This window comes from Gigantopelta aegis, chromosome 11 (genome assembly GCF_016097555.1).
Source record: "Gigantopelta aegis isolate Gae_Host chromosome 11, Gae_host_genome, whole genome shotgun sequence".
NCBI lineage: Eukaryota > Metazoa > Mollusca > Gastropoda > Neomphalida > Peltospiridae > Gigantopelta > Gigantopelta aegis.
In genome coordinates, this window is record NC_054709.1 from 6,585,046 (window position 1) to 6,605,943 (window position 20,898).

The 20,898-nt window shown below is 38.7% G+C and overlaps 1 protein-coding gene across 1 annotated transcript; it reads left to right on the plus strand.

Moving 5' to 3' along the window:
• The first annotated feature begins 286 nt into the window (after positions 1 to 286).
• LOC121385469 (methyltransferase-like protein 24) lies at positions 287 to 19,213 on the plus strand. The gene is made up of 8 exons (XM_041516166.1): positions 287 to 446; positions 1,367 to 1,472; positions 4,423 to 4,505; positions 9,629 to 9,735; positions 11,396 to 11,524; positions 12,155 to 12,229; positions 14,652 to 14,793; positions 18,079 to 19,213. Exons 1-8 carry the CDS (start codon positions 330 to 332, stop codon positions 18,406 to 18,408), a joined length of 1,089 nt encoding a protein of 362 aa, XP_041372100.1. The 5' UTR covers positions 287 to 329; the 3' UTR covers positions 18,409 to 19,213.
• Positions 19,214 to 20,898: the final 1,685 nt, after the last annotated feature.

Below are 20,898 nucleotides of genomic sequence, written 5' to 3' on the forward strand. Positions count from 1 at the left end.
CCACTGAATGCGAACCCAGTATCCATCAGCCGTATGATCAGTTTCTCAGTCGCAAAGTGATTATATATAAGTGATTCCGGATCCATGTAATCCGATAGATCTGTCGTTAAATTGAGTTTGACGGCATATACTAGTATATCGGACAATGTTCCATGATAACACCGACGCCATATAACCGTAAATAACCGTCGTTAAATAAAACATTTCCTTCTATGATACTAATCGTAGGAGGGTGCTGAACATTATAAGGAGGAATTTACGAACCAACGAATTTTGTCACGTTGGAGGCGGAAGTTTTCGGTTCCTGATGTCAACACTCGTCGCCTTCTATGATGAGGTTGATTCGATTCAGAACAAAGGCTGTTATTATTTATTTTTGTTGTTTAAGTTTATTGTTTCTCACAGTCCTGTATTTCTCTCGAGGAAATACACAGCCTAAGAATGCGGTACGAATTATAAGTACACTATTAGCATCTGTTACCGTGTATAATGTTATTTCGGATTCAGCGCAAAACATAAAATATTATAAATAAAGTTCACAAAGTGTGCATATTTATAATATATGACGCCCTCTCGGAGAGATTTGGACCCATACCACTCTATATCAAAGGCTCTAAAGACCTAACCTTAAATTTAACCCTAACCATTGAAAGGGGTGTACGGGTCAAACTTATGCCACCCTCCCTCCCCACTTCATGTCATGAGCTACTCTTTTTCTGTTAGCAGCAACCGGCTTCAAGCAGGTGATCTTTTATTAATACTCCATCCCACAGACAGGATAGTACATACCGCAACTTTTGTTAAAGCATTTGTGGTCCAGTGGCCCACAAATTGAGATTGCTCAGTATCTCTATATCCTGTCCCATGTGTGCAGACTATATGAAGTATGTCGATCTCGCCCTGGTGAAGTCGCCCCGGGCGAGTACGCCATGACTTATTTTCATCGTTAGGCGAAGTTATCATACATATTAGACTTGCTAGAAGACATATATTACAACATATATTATAGTATATATCTACTGTCATTATCAGCATGTTTTTGTGCCAAAACTACAGGGTTATACCACTTGTACTACTATTTTTGTGTTGGGACACGCTGTGGCGAGATCGCCATATTTACTTCCGTGTTGCATGTCTGTTTAGCGAGTCGCCAGTACATTATAACTCAACAATATTCAAGTTACAAGCAGTTTAATGTTATCTTCATTAAGTAAATACATGTGCAGTAGTCATGTTTTGATTTTCTTGTTGTAAAATGTAATACATTGGTAGTTTACATTTCTGACGATTTCACTTGCAAGCCGGGGCGAGATCGACTATATGATGATATCGGATGATTTATAGATTGCTGTTTTCTTTTCAACAGGGTTCGGTGTTCGACCATATGGCGGTTGACAGAGTCGTGTTGGCCAATGATCAGTCACAGGAACTATTACTTCCTAAAGTTAAACCCATTTTCAACCCCGTGCATAGTAAGTAATGGTTAAAGGTTTGTTTTGTTTAACGACACCACAAGAGCACATTGATTTATTAATCATCAGCTACTGCAGGGCTAGCTCTGGAACTCGCCAATTGCAAATTTTGAAAGCAGTTGGCGAATTTTATTTTAGTTTGGCGAAATAATTTCATGTAATATAATTGAATTTTTTTTAGAAAATAAGTGACAATTTCTGCTATTTTTTAAGTTTAATAGACAATTTGGCGAATTGTTTTGCTCACCCAGAGCTAGCCCTGTACTGGATGTCAAACATATGGTTATTTTGACAGTCATAGAGAGGAAACCTGCTACATTTTCCCATTAGTAGCAAGGGATATTTTATATGCACCATCCCACAGACTGGATAGCACATACCATGGCCTTTGATATACCAGTCATCATGCACTGGCTGGAACAAGAAATAACCCAATGGGCCCACCGTCAGGGATCGATCCTAGACCGACCGTGCATCAGGTGAGTGCTTTACCACTGGGCTACGTCCTGTAAGTCAAAGTATGTCGTACCTCGATCTACACCTGGCAACAATTTATTTAGAAAACAATGATAAATTGCCAGTTGCCATCAGGGCTTTATCCAGATGTCACTCATTTGTGCGCAGCAATTTTTGCTGTTTGTTCTAAGTGAAGTGAGGTCTTTGTTAGGGCAGTAATGTCTTTAACAGCTGCTGGAGTTAGCAGGGCTTCTAGATTATGGTAGCCCCACTCCCATGGCTAGTGATATTCAATGTTGGGCTAGTAAATAACTACTATTGCCATGCCCGACAGGGCTTCTAGATTATGGTAGCCCCACTCTCATGGCTAGTGATATTCAATGTTGGGCTAGTAAATAACTACTATTGCCATGCCAGACAGGGCTTCTAGATTATGGTAGCCCCACTCTCATGGCTAGTGATATTCAATGTTGGGCTAGTAAATAACTAATATTGCCATGCCAGACAGGGCTTCTAGATTATGGTAGCCCCACTCTCATGGCTAGTGATATTCAATGTTGGGCTAGTAAATAACTACTATTGCCATGCCAGACAGGGCTTCTAGATTATGGTAGCCCCACTCATGGCTAGTGATATTCAATGTTGGGCTAGTAAATAACTAATATTGCCATGCCAGACAGGGCTTCTAGATTATGGTAGCCCCACTCTCATGGCTAGTGATATTCAATGTTGGGCTAGTAAATAACTACTATTGCCATGCCTGATGGCTAGTGAAATGTTTTTGTCAAATGTTGCAGTTAAGTCTATTTTGTAAATATGAATATCCTGACCCCACCCCAGCCCCCAGTGTTAGTCTTTTTAATCTCTGTCTCCCTCTTTAGTTGACATATCTGATTATTACTATTATTTAGTAAAATTGTATTAAGTAAATATAAAGTAGGGCTAGTGAATTTTTAATCCTGGCTAGTAAATGTTTGAAATCACTGATCCCATAGCTAGTGGATTTAAAACAAATTCTAGAATCCCTGGTTATGGATATTCAGAAATGCATTGCAAATTATTTTAATGTAGGTAATTAAAGCTTAACATTTCACTGATTTTGAGCTAACATATTTTGATGTCAACATGTTTGTACTTAATTTTGGAGTCAGGGTTTTTGACAAAAAGAAATTTTTGGTTATGGCGCTATAGAATTGAACATTTACAATGTGTATGCTGCATCCACCTGCTGTCTCCCAGAAAGAAAATTGGTTAGGTTTAGGGTTAAGAAAATCATACAGTAATGATAAGAGTCATTAAATCTGCAAATAAATTTGAGTATGACGCCATACCCGTTTTACCCTCTGGCAGAAATCCTGGGAGGGCACAAATATTTTTGCCTTGACTTTGGTGCAAACTAAAACCCTGGCCACCTACATATACATATATTGCAGGCCTCGGGGAAGATTGTGAGAACAATTGCTTCATTCACGCGTTGCTCGCACAAATCTAATTTTGCATTTTATAACCTTTTTTTTTTGTTTGCGCAAAATTGGGAGCACCATTTACTTGGATTTACATACTGGGTTGTGCAAAAAAGGAAATGGGTTATTTTGGATTTATTTCTACGTAACCAATGAAAGAGTCACACAGATTTCAGGGGCATGTACTGTATAATACTTTATTTTCGCGTTTTTCGCGTGTGAATGAAATTATATTTTTATAAAGACCGACAAAAAAAAAAAAAAGTAGTCTCGTTCAACTATACCACATTAGTTTCCGATGTACTAGGCTAGTAGTAACAAAGCGGTGCTCCCTCCTGTCACGGAACAAATCACAAAACACAAAAGCTGTTTAAAACTTTAAATCAAGAACACGATTGTAAGTACATACATGATAATAAAACAATACTAACACTAAAAAGCTTTATGCTGTTTTCCTTTTATTTTTATTTTTGGCCTGTTAGCCAATCACAAACCGTTTTGAACTAGTATTTTGACGGCAATAAATATTGTTTCAATCAAACTTAAGTTACTGAGTACTAGTAGCTTGTGCCTTCAAATTTCGTTTTGTTTGTTTTCGGTTTTTAGTTCTACAGATTAGCGTAACAACCAGCAAAACTAAGTTCCGTTTTTAAAACAAAATTATTGACATCTGTACGGGGGTTGGGAGATTCGCGAATTGACCCATTTTCATTAAATCGCGAAAATAAAGTATTCTACAGTATTGATCAGATTCCTGGGTATTAGGAGAATCTTTCCGATATGGGAGTTAATGTTATAATAACCCAAAAAGGATTTAAATGAGGAGCGTCGAAAGCAATTAAAAGTTAGTACAGCCATGAAAGCAATGTATATGATGAGTCTATGCTATGCGAGCAGTATAGGAAGAGAAAAAAACGCTCCATTGGAACAATCCCAAAAAGTGGTACGGTCATGGCCATACCGCTTCCGTGTAACTCCCAATAATTTCATACATGTATGTATATGTAACCCTATCTATTTTAATATTTCAGATTTTGACCGTAACAGAAAAGACAAGAATGGAAATGTGATCGCCATGAAGAAAAACAAATCGAAACGTACAAGATCTGGCAAGGTAGGACTTTGTAGCTTGTGTACTAATACAAGTCAAAACAGTGGCGGATCCAGAAAATCCATTTGGAGGAGTGGGGGCCCAGTGACTTGAGGTGGAATGCCAAGGGAACTTTGGGGGAGGTTTGGAGGGGGATCGTAAAAAAAATGAAAATTAATACATTTGTATATATACTCTTCAAAAGAAGAAACGCAAAACCACATTGTCGTAACATTTGGAGAATTGATTTAATTATTGAATGGTGAGTCCGATAATTACCAAATGTTGCAGGATTGTTCACAATTCACTCTAGTCCATTGTGAGTAAGTGATAGGACACACCACCAAGGTCAAGGTCATCTGGAGTCAATACCGGGTGTGGCCTCCGCGTGTGTTGACAACTGCCTGGCACCGCCTGCCCATTGAAGCAACCAGAGTACGGATGACGTCCCGGGGGATGGTGGCCCACTCGGCCTGCAAGGCTGCTGCCAGCTCGGGCAGGGTCTGGGGCTGTGGTTGTCGCTGTCGGAGGCGTCGGTCCAACTCGTCCCATAGATGCTCAATTGGGTTCAAATCCGGTGATATCGATGGCCAAGGAAGGACATTAATGTTGTTGTTCTGTAGGAAAGCCGTTGTGAGACGTGCTGTGTGAGGCCTGGCGTTGTCATGTTGGAACACTGCTTTGGCGTTGGCCATAACTGGAACGATGTGTGGCCGGAGGATCTGGTCAATGTAGCCCTGTGCATTCAGGTTGCCCTGCACGTGGACCAGGTCAGTTCTGCCAGTGTGTGAGATGGCTGCCCACACCATGACACTACCCCCGCCGAATCTGTCCACTTCCTGCACGCAGTTTGCCGCATAACGTTCACCACGACGCCTATACACGCGACATCTTCCATCATGACGTCGGAGCAGAAATCGGGACTCGTCACTGAACCACACCTGTCTCCATCGCAGTTGAGGCCATTGTCGATGAATCTGGCACCACTGCAGTCGGAGTCGACGGTGTTGTGGTGTTAAGATGACACCTCGAACTGGACGTTCGGTTCCGTACGGTCTGGTCGGATATCCTGCGCAAACCTGGTATTGCTGCGGCTGTGGAGGTGGCAGTAGTCAATCGTTCCCGAAGGTGGCGTACCCGGATGTAGCGGTCCTGCCCGGGGGTAATGACCCGTGGTCGACCGGATCTAGGGAGGTCATGTGTTGATCCATGTTGCTGGTAACGGTCCCACAGTCTGGAGATGGTGCTTGGGGACACATGGAATGCCCTGGCAATGGCAGTTCTGGATTCGCCTGCGTCTAGTCGGCCGATGGCATTGTTTCTCTGCGGTTCACTGAGACGTGGCATGTCCTGGATTGTCAACTGTCGGCCAGATACAGAGGCCAGGCAAGCGAACACCCTGCACTTTTATACTGTCGGTGTTCATGTTGCACGTGCAGTGGTGACATGGTTTGCACGTGGCTGCGTTTTTGCGAATATTCACATTTTGGAACTTTATTGTACAGTAGCTGCGTTTTATCGAATGTAACCGTGGGAATGTGTTTGGGACATGCAATGACCTTATATTCACAAAGCATGAACCAGTAGGAAACATAAAATCGGAGTTGTAACCCATTTGTACCCTTTTGCGTTTCTTTTTTTGAAGAGTATATATATATAATAATAATATAGCTATCGCAAAAATTATGGGGGGGGGGGGTGGGCCCCTAGGGCCCCCACTAAATCTGTCTCTGCAAAATATTGGAGACTGTCAACAATTATATATAACGCTGTAGGGGGAAGTGGGTATTATGTGATGTGTAACGCAATGCTATGGGGGGGGGGGAGAGAGGAGGTGCTATTGACAGTTAGGTAATGTTTTTAAAACAACTATCTTATTTTTTATTTATGAACCTCAGTCAAAGCACATTAATTTATTAATCATCGCCTATTGCATGTGAAACATTTGGTAATTTTGACATATAGTCTTAAGAGAGGAAACCCGCTACATTCATGGGCGTATGGGGACTCTTTGATTTAGGGGGGCTGGAGGGGTTGATTTGCCCGAAATTTTACCCAGATAAAAACTGCCCGAATTTTTCCCACTGTTTGGCCCGAATTTGGGGGTACAGTTGCCCCCCCCCCCCCCCCCGAGTCATACGCCCATGGCTACATTTTTCTGTTAGTAGCAAGGGATCTTTATATGCACCATCCCACAGACAGGATAACACATACCAGAACCTAAGTCAAATGCAGCCAATCCTTGTTATTTTGTTCTCAACAGATTTCTATCTAATGTTTATATTTAAACCAAACCAGCAGAAATACAAACAGAAAGAAATAACAATGGCCAACTTATGTCATTATGACAGGCAGATTGTGAGGGGTTGTATTGTTGAGTGTGGTGTAATTTTAGATGGGGTAGTGACCGTATGTAGCATTACAAATCATTGCAGAAGGTGTAAAACTGCTGAATTTTACTGGCTTTTCTTACAGGTCATGGAAATCCTGGAAAGTCGTAGAATTTTGAGTTGGAAAAAATTCGAAAGTTCTTTTTAAAAACCCAATTTACCCTTAATAGTGCTAAAAGAAATGTTTAATAATAATTTGGGATATAAATGTATTTATCCTATAACTTACCCATGATATCCATGTCATAAACCCATGTGATAATTTATTTTATTAACCCGGTTAATAATGGTATGCAAATCTGCAAGGTCTCTAGGTAGTTTGTTGCTGTGGATGGGTCATTTGCTTACAAGCCAACAAGACCCGTGTACCTGAACGTAACGTTTTCAAAGATTTGTTTTAAATGCGTGACTTCAAACTAATCTGTGCTAATCATGATGACGTCATATTATCGATGGCGGAGACTTTAGTATTGTGATTTACTAAAAAAGTAATTAGAATGTTATTTTAGAAGTGTTATAGGATAAATAGAATTCGCTACTTGTTTTTTTTAATATGTAAAATATCAACCTCGTCTAGTTAATCGGTATTTGTCTCGGCAGAGCCTCGACAAATACCGATTAACATAGACTCAGTTGATATTTTTCCATATTAAAAAATACTCGTGACGAATCCTCTATGTAAATAATCATGTCTGGTTCCAGTAAACAAAGTAAATCCTTCACGCAATGGTAATTATAATGAGGAGACTGAGCAAAGTTTATAGGGTTGGGTATGTGTGTGTGTTGAAACATGCTTCTCTAGTAAAAAACTAAATATGTGTATATGCTTAAGCAGGTGGGGCTTCGACCCCCGAAACCGACCTCTGCCACACGCGCCAGCTGTATGGTGTTAGAACGCATCCTCTCACACTCTCTTTGAAAGGCTGATATACTGTATGTGTTTATTATCCATGTGGTTCCATGCAGTGTTTCTGCAGGAAAGAAATATTTGGGTATGGTATTATGGAATCAGCGGGTATGGGAGGCCTCCCCCAGAAAGAAAATGGGTTACGTTTAGGGTTAGGGTCAAGAAAATCATACATTAATGATAAGAGTAATTAATTTTGTCAGAAGGTTAACTTTTTTTTTTTTTAATCTGCTAAAAAATCTGAGTATGGCGTCATACCCATTTTACCCTCTGGCAGAAACCCTGCCATGTAACAAACTTAATAAAAACCATACGAAGCACACACATGTATGTAATAACAAGTGTAATGACGTAATTTTGCTTCCCGAGTCCTAGCTCAGACTGTTAATGTGTAATACATGTATGATGTCATTATATTGTCTCCTAGTTGTGGTTGAAATATATTCAGATAGCCCTTGTTATTCATAAAAGATAACAACAATAATAAAGAAATTAATTCACTTGTGTGTGAGTCATACTGATTTTAGGAAACTTGTGTCAGGATTCATATATTACCCTCACGCTTGCTCATGCAGTACAATAATCCTGGCACTCGTTTCGTAAAATCAGTATGTCACACAAGCTCGTATAATAATCTCTCTATATGAAGACAAAGTTTGTAAGTTATGATTTAAATGTCTCAGTTGTTTGACATGTTAAATCCCACACAAAGATGTTTTGTCTTACTTAAACAGTGATATAATAATAATAATAATAATAATGCTTGTATATATAAGTGAAGTCAATACATTGAAATGCCTTTATAGCTAAAATGTTTTTATTTAAAACCATACCGTCTTTACCAATACATTGAGGTGCCGTTATATCCAAATCGATTCCGTTTTCGCCAACAAAAATGGTTCTGTTTTAGTAGTGGTTCCAATTTAGCCTCATTGTAAAACAATAATATATTGTTCTATAGGCTGGCAGACTAGAAGAAATTCTGGCGGGGTAGTAAATTTTAGTTCATTCTGACCTGATGGGCTAGTTGAATATATTTCATTTCTGTAACCCTGATTTTCAAGGTTAAAATCCATACAAAAAAAAGTTTGTTTTGTTTAATGACACCACTGGAGCACACTGATTAATTAATTATCGGCTATTGGATGTAAAAAATTTGGCAATTTTGACATGTAGCGAGCGCTCTACCACTGGGCTGCAGGTTCCCGCCCCCTAAAACACACACACAGAAGATTTCTCCTACAGAAAAAGTGATCACATTCTTTATGTTGTTGAGATTGAATGTCTCTATTACACGAAGGGTTTTCCGGTTACACACACACGAAGATCAGAGGAAACCCGCTAAGATTTTTCCAATTGTTTCACAGGTTAAAATGCACACAAAGAAGGTATCAGAAAAAGTTTTATATGCACCATCCCACAGATAGGATAGCACATACACCGACCTTTGATATAGCAGTCGTGGGCTCACTGTTGGGGATCGATCCTAAACTGATCGTGCATCAAGCGAGCGCTCTACCACTGGGCTGCATCCCGCCCCCACACACAGAAGATTTCACCTACAGAAAAAGTGATATACTTGTATATATAGGCACAGTCTTTATGTTGTTGAGATTGAATGTCTCAATTGTTTTCCAGGTTAAAACGCACACACAGAAGATTTCACCTACAGAAAAAGTGATATACTTGTATATATAGGCACAGTCTTTATGTTGTTGAGATTGAATGTCTCAATTGTTTTCCAGGTTAAAACACACAAAGAAGATTTCACCTACAGAAAAAGTGATATACTTGTATATATAGGCACAGTCTTTATGTTGTTGAGATTGAATGTCTCAATTGTTTTCCAGGTTAAAACACACACACTGAAGATGTCTCCTTCAGAAAGACTCTTAACAGTGTCCCCAAAAAAGCTGTCGAGTCTCGGACACGCAGAGCTATCATATCTCTACCACAAGTAAGTGATGATTTACTGCACATGACGTACACATACATATATGTGTATGGGTTCCCATTGCCTGAAAACATATCCCAACTTGTCAGAGGTGGATCTAGGGGGCCCCCCCCCCCCCCCCCCTAAATTTGCGACAGTTATATATTTTATTATATATTTTCATTTTTTTTTACGATCCCCCTCCAAAGTTCCCTTGGCATTTCACCTCATGTCATTGGGCCCCCCCACCAAATGGATTTTCTGGATCCGCCCCTGCTTGTGCTAATTTTCCCAATCCCATCAGTTATGAAAAATAGGCGAAAGTCCTGGATGAATCTCTGTCATAGCACGGTGACATAAAAAGCAGTGTAATTTAAATTGCTGAGGTAAGATGTATTTAGCTGAAGTGAATTACTTTTGCTGAGCTTCTAGTTTATGGTAGCCTCACTCAGATGGCTACTGATATTCAATGTTGGCCTAGTAAATGACTGCTATTGCCATGTCCAATGGCTAGTAGAAAAAAAATGCTGTTGTCAAATGCTGCATTTAAGTCTGTTTTGTAAATACACAATGTATGAATATCCTGCCCCCAACACCACCAGTCTTAGTGTTCTTAATCGCTGTCTCCCTCTTTAGGTAACATATCTGATTATTACTATTAGTAAAATTGTATTAACTAAGTAAAGTAGGGCTAGTGAATTTTTAATCATGGCTAGTAAAATTTTAATATCACTGATCCCATGGCTAGTGGATTTTGTAAAAAAAATGCTGCAAGCCCTGACTTGTCTTAACATTAGCTTTTTTCTGAGGTCAATTTCTGAATTGTGAAGGCTGATATTTTATTCATAAACTACAACAGGATTGATCATAAGTCTGCCATGTTACAAGACACTCACTCAGATTGATCAAGTTTAAAAAGTAATCATAGTTTCCTTTTTTATTAAAACATTATTTTGGTCTACAACAGGCCTCCATGTTAACTTTTCCACCTAGGAGCCAGATTTCGCATACTTGTATTTTTTATATATGCTCTTCAAAAAAGGTAGGTGAACCTGAAATATTAATGTTAATATCAACTATTAGACCAAACATACTTTTTAACCACTGACATCCTGGTAAAGAACGTTCAGGTCTGTTTATCAACACACCGAACGATTCCATAGTTTGCACGTGCATCATGCAGTTGCTTCTGTACACATGCATGGAGTGTCATTCTGGATTTTTACAATTTCCATGAAGGTCCATTAATCACTGTGGAACATTATTTCTGTCAATCTTTTTCATTCTGTTGATCATACAGTTGTTATTGTTTTGTTTTTAGTCATTTTTATTGTTTGAATTTTTGATTTACTGATAAAAAAACGTCAAATTTCACTCTGACCCCAATCGTCCTTCACGATCTTTGGTGGTCATAAAACCTACTGTAATATTGAACTACTAGTTGTAATGTTTGCCCAATTTATTCACTATTACCATATAACCATTTCCCACATCTAATATACCTTACAATTTTGGCAATTGTAAATTATTATTAGAGTTCTCCTACTTTTTTTGAAGAGTATTGATAATATGAAATTTTTTAGTTGCCAAAAATATGTGACCAAAATCGGTCGCTGTGTAGAGGGTTGTAAAATGAGCTACTGTGTCGTTAAACATTCCTTCCTTTCTTTGTGTGTGTTTGTAGCTATGTTGACAGTAAGCAGATCGAGTGTCTGGATCAGCAGCGGTTTGGTAAAGTGACCGACGGAGGGTGGGACGTGTGTGCGGACGACAAATACATTCCAAAGAAGCCATGTCTCGTGTACTCATTCGGGTAAGCAGTGTTCGAAATAAGCACTTGTCCGTTAGTCCTGACAAGTGAAAATCTGCTCGGACAAGCAAAATGTACCTCAATGGTTGTCCAGTGGACAAGTAAACATTTTCAATGGAGTTTTAATTTTGAGAAATCAAAAATATGGTCATTGTACTTGAATAAACCAAAACATTTATTTGGACAAGTGAAAATATTGCTGGACAAGTAGATTTCCCGATGCACTTGTCTGGTAGACAAATGAAAAATTCTGCTTATTTCTATCACTGGTAAGAGGTCAATTGTCTCGTGTATTCATTCATGTAAGAGGTCAATTGCCTTGTGTACTCATTCGGGTAAGGGGTCAATTGTCTCGTGTACTCATTCGGGTAAGAGGTCAGTTGTCTCGTGTACTAATTCAGGTAAGGGGTCAGTACTCATTTGGGTAAGAGGTTAATGATGTCATTTAGGTAAATGATGTCATCTTGCCTGGTATTAGCTGTATGCATCCACGTGTCAAAGCTTCATTCAGGGCTAGTGACTTTCACAAACATTTGTCGAACACTGTTGTCTTGGAAACAACTAATTTGAAATGTTAAGAAGCACAATGTACATGTGTAACATTTTAATTATTATTCGTTTAATTTTTTTCAGTATTGGTGAAGATTTCAGTTTTGATGATGCTATCTCGAAGAAGATTGGCTGTGAAGTTCACTCGTTTGATCCCAGGTATGGTGGTAGTGACAGTGAACTGTTGTTATCTACCGGCCTCGGTGGCATAGTGGTTAGGCCATCGGTCTACAGGCTGGTAGGTACTGGGTTCGGATCCCAGTCGAGGCATGGGATTTTTAATCCAGATACCGACTCCAAACCCTGAGTGAGTGCCCCGCAAGGCTCAATGGGTAGGTGTAAACCACTTGCACCGACCAGTGATCCATAACTGGTTCAACAAAGGCCATGGTTTGTGCTATCCTGCCTGTGGGAAGCTCAAATAAAAGATCCCTTGCTGCCTGTCGTAAAAGAGTAGCCTATGAGGTTTCCTCTAAAAAAATCTGTGTGGTCCTTAACCATATGTCTGACGCCATATAACCGTAAATAAAATGTGTTGAGTGCGTCGTTAAATAAAACACTTCTTTCTTTCTTTCTTTCTGTTGTTATCTCCCCTGGGTATAATTATACCTATAGTTACAGTGAAGTCATTACAATGTCATTATCTCCCCCTAGAGTTGAGTGTACTGAATGGTACAATGAAAGAATAAAGGTGGTGTTGTGGGCATAAGGCTGGTAGGTACAGGGTTCACAGCCTGGTACCGGCTATTACCAAGAGCGAGTTTTAACGACTCAGTGGTATAAGACCACTACACCCTCTTCTTTCTCACTAACGTCTTAACCTCTAACAGCTAACAACTAACCCACTGTCCTGGACAGACATCCCATATAGCTGAGGTGTGTGCCCAGGACAGCGTGCTTGAACCTTAATTGGATATAAGGACGAAAATAAGTTAAAATGAAATGAAAGAATAAATTTCATTGTTATCTTCCCTAGCTCTGACACTCAAAATTTTTGTCAGATTAGAATTTTAAAAACAATTTGCAAATTACATTTCAATTTGGTGAAATAATTTTATGTTACTGTAACATTCAATATTTTGATAACAAATAACTGGGTTTCTGCAATTTCTTAAAACTTCTAAGACAATTTGGTGAAATTTTCTGCTTACGCAGACCTTGCTGTGGTTATTGTCCGTAAATATTTATGTCCGCAGTAATAACTGCTTGACTGGAACCATCTTTTTGTATCACATTACATTCAACTAACATTAAAGGTCCTATGTTAAAATTGAAACTACAATATTTCATTATTTTCATATTTATTTGTAATTAATCGATCCCACGCAATCTTTCCATAATTAACTCTAGAATAATAATTTTTGTACTGGATGACAAGAAGTGTTTCCCAAATAATTTATGGCTAAATATAGCATGGTCATCATCTTTGGGAACCGGCCTCGGTGGCATCGTGGTTAGGCCATCGGTCTACAGGCTGGTAGGTAATGGGTTCGGATCCCAGTCGAGGGATGGGATTTTTAATCCAGATACCGACTCCAAACCCTGAGTGAGTGCTCTGCAAGGCTCAATGGGTAGGTGTAAAACCACTTGCACCAACCAGTGATCCATAACTGGTTCAACAAAGGCCATGGTTTGTGCTATCCTGCCTGTGGGAAGTGCAAATAAGAGATCCCTTGCTGCTAATTCGAAAAGAGTAGCCCATGTAGTGGCGACAGCGGGTTTCCTCTCAAAATCTGTGTGGTCCTTAACCATATGTCTGATGCCATATAACCGTAAATAAAATGTGTTGAGTGCATTGTTAAATAAAACATTTCTTTCTTTCATCTTTGGGTCTTTTTGTTAGTTGTCTGCAAAGAATTATGAAAAAAACCTTAGTGTGTTGAATGTGTACGCATAGAACAGTGACATCACTAGTTAATGTGTATGACATACTCTCAAGATCACCCCTAAAACACTGGGTTTTTTTACTAGTAAATGCAATTATTTGGTTGTAATTTTTGATAGGCATATAGCTGAAGGTATAAACTTTATATTTTAATTTAAAAAATTAATATAGTTTTGGCGGGAATGGACGTTATAGCAACTTAGACATAGCACCTTTAAGTGTAAAAATCTACTGAACAAGCCTCAATAAAGAGGATTTTAAAGGGACATTCCTGAGTTTGCTGCATTGTAAGATGTTTGTGACTAATAAAATATTTCTACGATTAAACTTTCATATTAAATATATTTTTGTGTTTAGAATATCAGTGTCTGTATATTCAGTGTGTTTCTGATTGTCTTAATATTTGTAAGAAGCCCAAACTGGATTTTGTCTTCAAATAATTTCGTACATATGAAAAAATAATTGTTTTAGGAAATAAAATGAAATTTAACCTAGTACAAATATTACAACGATCAGAAACACGTTTAATATACAGCCACTAATATTTTATGAAGAAAAATATATTTGATATGCAATTACAATCATTAAAAAGTCTCTGTTAGTTGATAACATCTTAAAAATGGCAGCAAACTTAGGAATGTCCCTTTAAAGGGTTATATAGCAAGGATAAAGGAATTGTTTTGTTTTTCTCTCCAGTATGAAGAAGAAAGACTACCGCCGTGCCAGTGGTGTTCACTTCCACCGGCTTGGGCTGGCCAACTTCAACGGAACGTCACAACCAGACGGCTGGCTCATGAAAACGCTGGCTGCTATAAAACAACAGCTGGGACACTTGAAAGTAAGCAGATGTATCGAATGAAATATTCACTATTATTAGCCCCCTACTGGTCCAGCCCATTGGGCTATTTCTCATTCCAGCCAGTGCACCACGACTGGTATATCAAAGGCTGTGGTATGTACTACCTTGTCTGTGGGATGGTGCATATAAAAGATCCCTTGCTGCTAATCGAAAAGAGTAGCCCATGAAGTCCTTAACCTTATGTTTGACGCCGTATAACCATAAATAAAATGTGTTGAGTGCATCGTTAAATAAAACATTTCTTTCTTTTTTTCCTACTGGTCCAACTGGAGCGGACTATAGGTTTCATCTCCGTCCTTCTGTCTGTCTGTCTGTCCCACATAAATGTTTCTGGATGTTTTTTTTACACAGTGCTTCAAAATATTGAGCTGAAATTTTGTGTATTGCTTTGTCTAGTTACAGATAAAATTTGACATGTATGGCGATTAACCCATTTTTGACGGAGAGTTATGACCCTTGAACTTTAGTTTTGTGGACATTGTTTTTGCAATACTTAAAGATATTGATCTGAAATTTTGTGTGTAGCTTTCTCTTTTACTGTTACAGATCAAGTTTGACTTTTATGATGACTTACCCATTTTACACAGAGTTATGGCCCTTGAACTTAAGATATAAGAAATGTTTGTTGGGCCCCGTAGCGGACATGTATTGCTTTATCAGTGCAATCAGATTGCTTGTTCTCTCATAGCAATGTTAATAAGTTAATAACAGTTCCTAGCCAATAGTTTAGGTGCATGTGTGTTTTGTGCATACACGTTTCTGCCAGAGGGTAAAACGGGTATTGTGCCATACCCAAAATTTTACTTTTTTAAGTTAACTTTTTGACAAAATTAATTACTCTCATCATTACTGTACAATTTTCTTAACCCCTACCCTAAACTTAACCCATTTTCTTTCTCGGGGAGGGGACCGGCTTCGTGGCAGGCCATCGGTCTACAGGCTGGTAGGTACTGGGTTCGGATCCCAGTCGAGGCATGGAATTTTTAATCCAGATACCGACTCCAAACCCTGACTGAGTGCCCCGCAAGGCTCAGTGGGTAGGTGTAAACCACTTGCACCGACCAGTGATCCATAACTGGTTCAACAAAGGCCATGGTTTGTGCTATCCTGCCTGTGGGAAGCTCAAATAAAAGATCCCTTGCTGCTAATTGGAAAAGTAGCCCATGTAGTGTCGACAGTGGGTTTCCTCTCAAAATGTGTGTGGTTCTTAACCATATGTCTGACGCCATATAACCGTAAATAAAATGTGTTGAGTGCGTCGTTAAATAAAACATTTCCTTCCTTCTGGGGGAGGTCCCCCATACCACCTATTGACTGTGGTTGCATTCAGTTCCATAGCGCCATACCCAAACATTTCTTTCTGGCAGAAACACTGGCATAATAAAATCATTAAAACAGTAAAAGCGACATGATTACACATATTGCACATAACTTTCATTTGGTCAGTATGTTATGTTACATTAGTTTCTGTTGCAGATCGTATTTCTCTGCTCTGTGATTGTACGAACTGATAAAGCAGTACAGCACACGTCTGGTCTAAAATGGGCAGTTGTCTTGGCATTGGCCACTGAGTGATCTGTTTAATCAACATCATTTAAAAATAGTAGTGTTTCACAGTCACTGTCAGATGATGACGTCATATTTCGTGGAAGGGCGGGATTTAGTCCAGTCGGTTGAGTTCTCGCTTTAGGTGCTTGCATCACAGGATCGGACCACTTCGGTGGATCCATTCAACTGATTGGGTTTTATCTCGTTCCAACCAGTGTACCACAACTGGTCAAAGGTTTTGGTATACATGTGCTTTCCTGTCTATGGGAAAGTGCATATAAAAGATCGCTTGCTACATTAGGAAAAGTCCTCCCGCCTGTTGCCTGCTACGGTTGGACTGCAGGTGCTCCCTTGCACCTGCCAGTGCAGGCGGTCCCTCCTCCACCCACCCCAACCCTTTTCCTGTCCTGGACGGAAGAACTGGCTGTGGACGGTACTTGTGCCCAGGACGGGCGTGCGCTACAACAGCTTGCTCTGAATGTGCACGTTAAACAATTTCCGATTCCCATTAGGAAAAGTGTAGCAGGTTTTCTCTGATGACTACGTGTCAGAATTACCAAATGTTTGACATCCAATAGCTAATGATAATTAATCAATGTGCTCTAGTGGTGTCGTTAAACAAAACAAAGTTTATTAAGAAAGTGGTTATATTATATTATCTTGCACAATTGAGTGACTAATTTTTGTATTTCTCTTGCAGACTAAGCTGGATATTTTAAAAATAGACATTGAAATCTTGCCCGATTGAGTGCCTAATTTTTTTTTTTCTCTTGCAGACTAAGCTGGATATTTTAAAAATAGATATTGCAGAATGGGAATGGAAGGGACTCTATTATCTTGCACAACTGAGTGACTAATTTCTGATGCTCTCTTGCAGACTTAGCTGAATATTTTAAAAACAGACATTGAAATCATGCCCAATTGTATGACTAATTTCTGTATTTGTCTTGGAGACTAAGCTGGATATTTTAAAAATAGACGTTGAAATCATGCCCAATTGTATGACTAATTTCTGTATTTATCTTGGAGACTAAGCTGAATATTTTAAAAATAGACCTTGAAATCTTGCCCGATTGGAGTGACTAATTTTTGTATTTCTCATGCAGACTTAGCTGAATATTTAAAAAACAGACATTGAAATCATGCCCAATTGTATGACTAATTTCTGTATTTGTCTTGGAGACTAAGCTGAATATTTTAAAAATAAACCTTGAAATCTTGCCCGATTGAGTGACTAATTTTTGTATTTCTCTTGCAGGCTAAGCTGGATATTTTAAAAATAGACATTGAAATCTTGCCCAATTGTATGACTTAATTTCTGTATTTGTCTTGGAGACTAAGCTGGATATTTTTAAAATAGACATTGAAATCATGCCCAATTGTATGACTAATTTCTGTATTTGTCTTGGAGACTAAGCTGGATATTTTAAAAATAGACGTTGAAATCATGCCCAATTGTATGACTAATTTCTGTATTTATCTTGGAGACTAAGCTGAATATTTTAAAAATAGACCTTGAAATCTTGCCCGATTGGAGTGACTAATTTTTGTATTTCTCATGCAGACTTAGCTGAATATTTAAAAAACAGACATTGAAATCATGCCCAATTGTATGACTAATTTCTGTATTTGTCTTGGAGACTAAGCTGAATATTTTAAAAATAGACATTGAAATCTTGCCCGATTGAGTGCCTAATTTTTGTATTTCTCTTGCAGACTAAGCTGGATATTTTAAAAATAGACATTGAGGAATGGGAATGGAAGGTGCTGCCCGACCTGCTGTGGAAGCACCAGCTGGATGACGTGCGCCAGTTCCTTATCGAGATCCATACGTGCGAGACGTGCTCTGTCTACAACCCGCAGCTGACGGACAAGGAGCCGAGCAAACAGAGATATGTTCTTGCGCTGCGCCTGCTCCAAGATATTTACAAGGCGGGATTCCGAATATACCACACACACAGAAACGCTGCCTGTCAATACGTGTCCCGGTTTGGCCTGGAGGAAAGAAGTGCGTGTCATGAGCTTCATTTTGTTAACATCAGATGAGACACTTTAGTGTTGTCTTGCCTTTACTAAATCTAAAGGAGGGATATAGGTACTACATTTTTTTTTTTGGCAGCAACAGGGCTAGCTAGCTCTGGCACTAACCAAATTCGCCAGTTGCGAATTTTGAAAGCAATTGGCGAATTTTATTTTAATATGGCGAAATAATTTTATGTAATAACTGACATTTTTTTAGAAAATAACTGTTGATTTTTGCGGTTTAATAAACAATTTGGCGAAATGTTATTTTCACCCAGAGCTAGCCCTGCAGGAACAACCCGTGTAATTGAGGAAATGTCCACGGTAAAAACAACATGCCATTGAAAAAATATATATATATATTATAGTCCAAGGTAAACAAAAATGTGTTATGGAGAATTAAAAACTCCACGGCATTGCTGATTGCTGTGGGTAATTGCAGGGTTTGAGCGATGATGATGTCGACTTTTGCGATAAAAGTGGTATCCTCATTATGTGAATAGTCAAACCGACTTGTAACATGTGATTTGTTGGCCCTACAAAAATCGGAACGTGTAAGACTAAAGTTGTTCCAGTTTAGGTGTTCTCAACAGTGCGATTCGATCGCATGCGACAAGTCGGTGCGACTAATCGCGTAATGAGAATACCCCTTAGCAAGTTTCACGTTTAGATGACTTTGTCACACAACTGTAAGTTCTAGATCGACGAAAGATCGCTTAAAGGCATATTGTCCCAGACCACTGACCTATTTAATTGTCTAACCAAGTATTACCTGAACAAAAATTATTTGATTTGTCCCTAAATGTACTTTATTCATCCATCGTCATAAGCACCATACTCCATTTATTAATGATATTTTGTAAAAATTATTGAATTATGGCAATGGTCCATAATTCAAAAACTAAATTCCCGAGAGGGTTGACATGGATTTCACTCCATCATGTTTCAGTGAAGGTGATGCGATAGCTAGATTTGGTTTCCAACAATTAATGTAATTTTTATTTATTATCCATTTTTAGAGAAATAAGGTCGTTAAATCCGTGACAGTATGCCTTTAAAGCTGCACTTATGGACATTCATCATCTTTCTTGGACGGAAGAGCTGGATGTATAGTCAGAACTTGCGCCCATGAAAGGCATGTACTATAACAGCTTGCTCTGCAATCCCAGTAATTGCTCCACAGCTGGTGTAACAAAGGCCGTGGTATGTACTATCCTGTCTGTGGGATGGTGCATATAAAAGATCACTTGCTGCTAATCGAAAACAATAGCGCAGTAAGTGGCAACAACAGGTTTCCTCAGTATCTGTGTGGTTCTTAACCATATGTCTGATGCCATATTACCGTAAATAAAATGTGTTGAGTGCATCGTTAAATAAAACATTTTCTTCCTTCGCTCTGGGTCGGAGCCGGTACCGGGTTGCGAACCCAGTACCTACCAGCCTTATGTCCGACGACTTAACCATGACACCACCAAGGCCGATGAGTTCAAAAGCTAGGGCCAAGTAAGCTGACAACCATAACATAACCCATATCAGTAAACTAATAAACTGTCTCCGTTCTTCTAAATATAGATTATACAGGTCATTAGAACAAATATACAGGTGCAGCTCATTTATTCTTCCTATATTCAATTACGCAGACATTATCTATGCTAATTGTACCATTCATCAGGCATTTTCTCTTGAAAATATCCAATTAGATGCTTTCCGTACAATTTGTGGTGCTGTCCGGGAAACATCCCATCAGCTATTATATAAGGGAACTGACGCATTTCCTTTATCAGAATGGAGAAAAACGTCACAAACTGTGCCTGATGTACAAACTGAAAAATAAACTGCTACCCACATTCTTGACTTTACAACTAGTAACTACTGCGTTCTACTGTTGAAATAAATTGTCATCATACACGTAGTGCAAATCATCTGCACACATTTTTGTCGAACAAAACTGTTTTCAAATGCTTTCTTTCCGTCCGCCGTTAAAACTATGAGACAGATGAACGTAAAATAAATAACTAATTTAAAACATACTTACTAATAATAAAGCTAAAAGCTCATGTTTTATTTTCATTTATTATATTTAGTTTTTTTAGTTTTAAAATAATACAAAACACCAGTATAAAGTGACGTTATCTGATGATGTCATTTTTACATATATCGAGCTATGAAAAGGCTCGCGTTGCTACGGCTGGACCAATGAGATGACGTTTTATTCTAATAAATGTAATTGAAATGTAAATATTCATATTTGATCTGTTAATTGTTTGTTATAATGTCAAATATGGAATTAACAGAATACAAGCCACATGATTTCAATTTTTTTTATTTGAAACACTTTTTGGGGTTTTGTGTCCCGTGATCATTGGACCCCATGGGAAACTTGTTTATTACTAATATTACTAATCATGGTAACCGTAGATTCTATTACATGACAATGTGTTATCAATAATCATAGTCACGGTGGATTTTTACGTACATCGAAGAATAAACAAACTCAGTTGCTATGGCTGGATC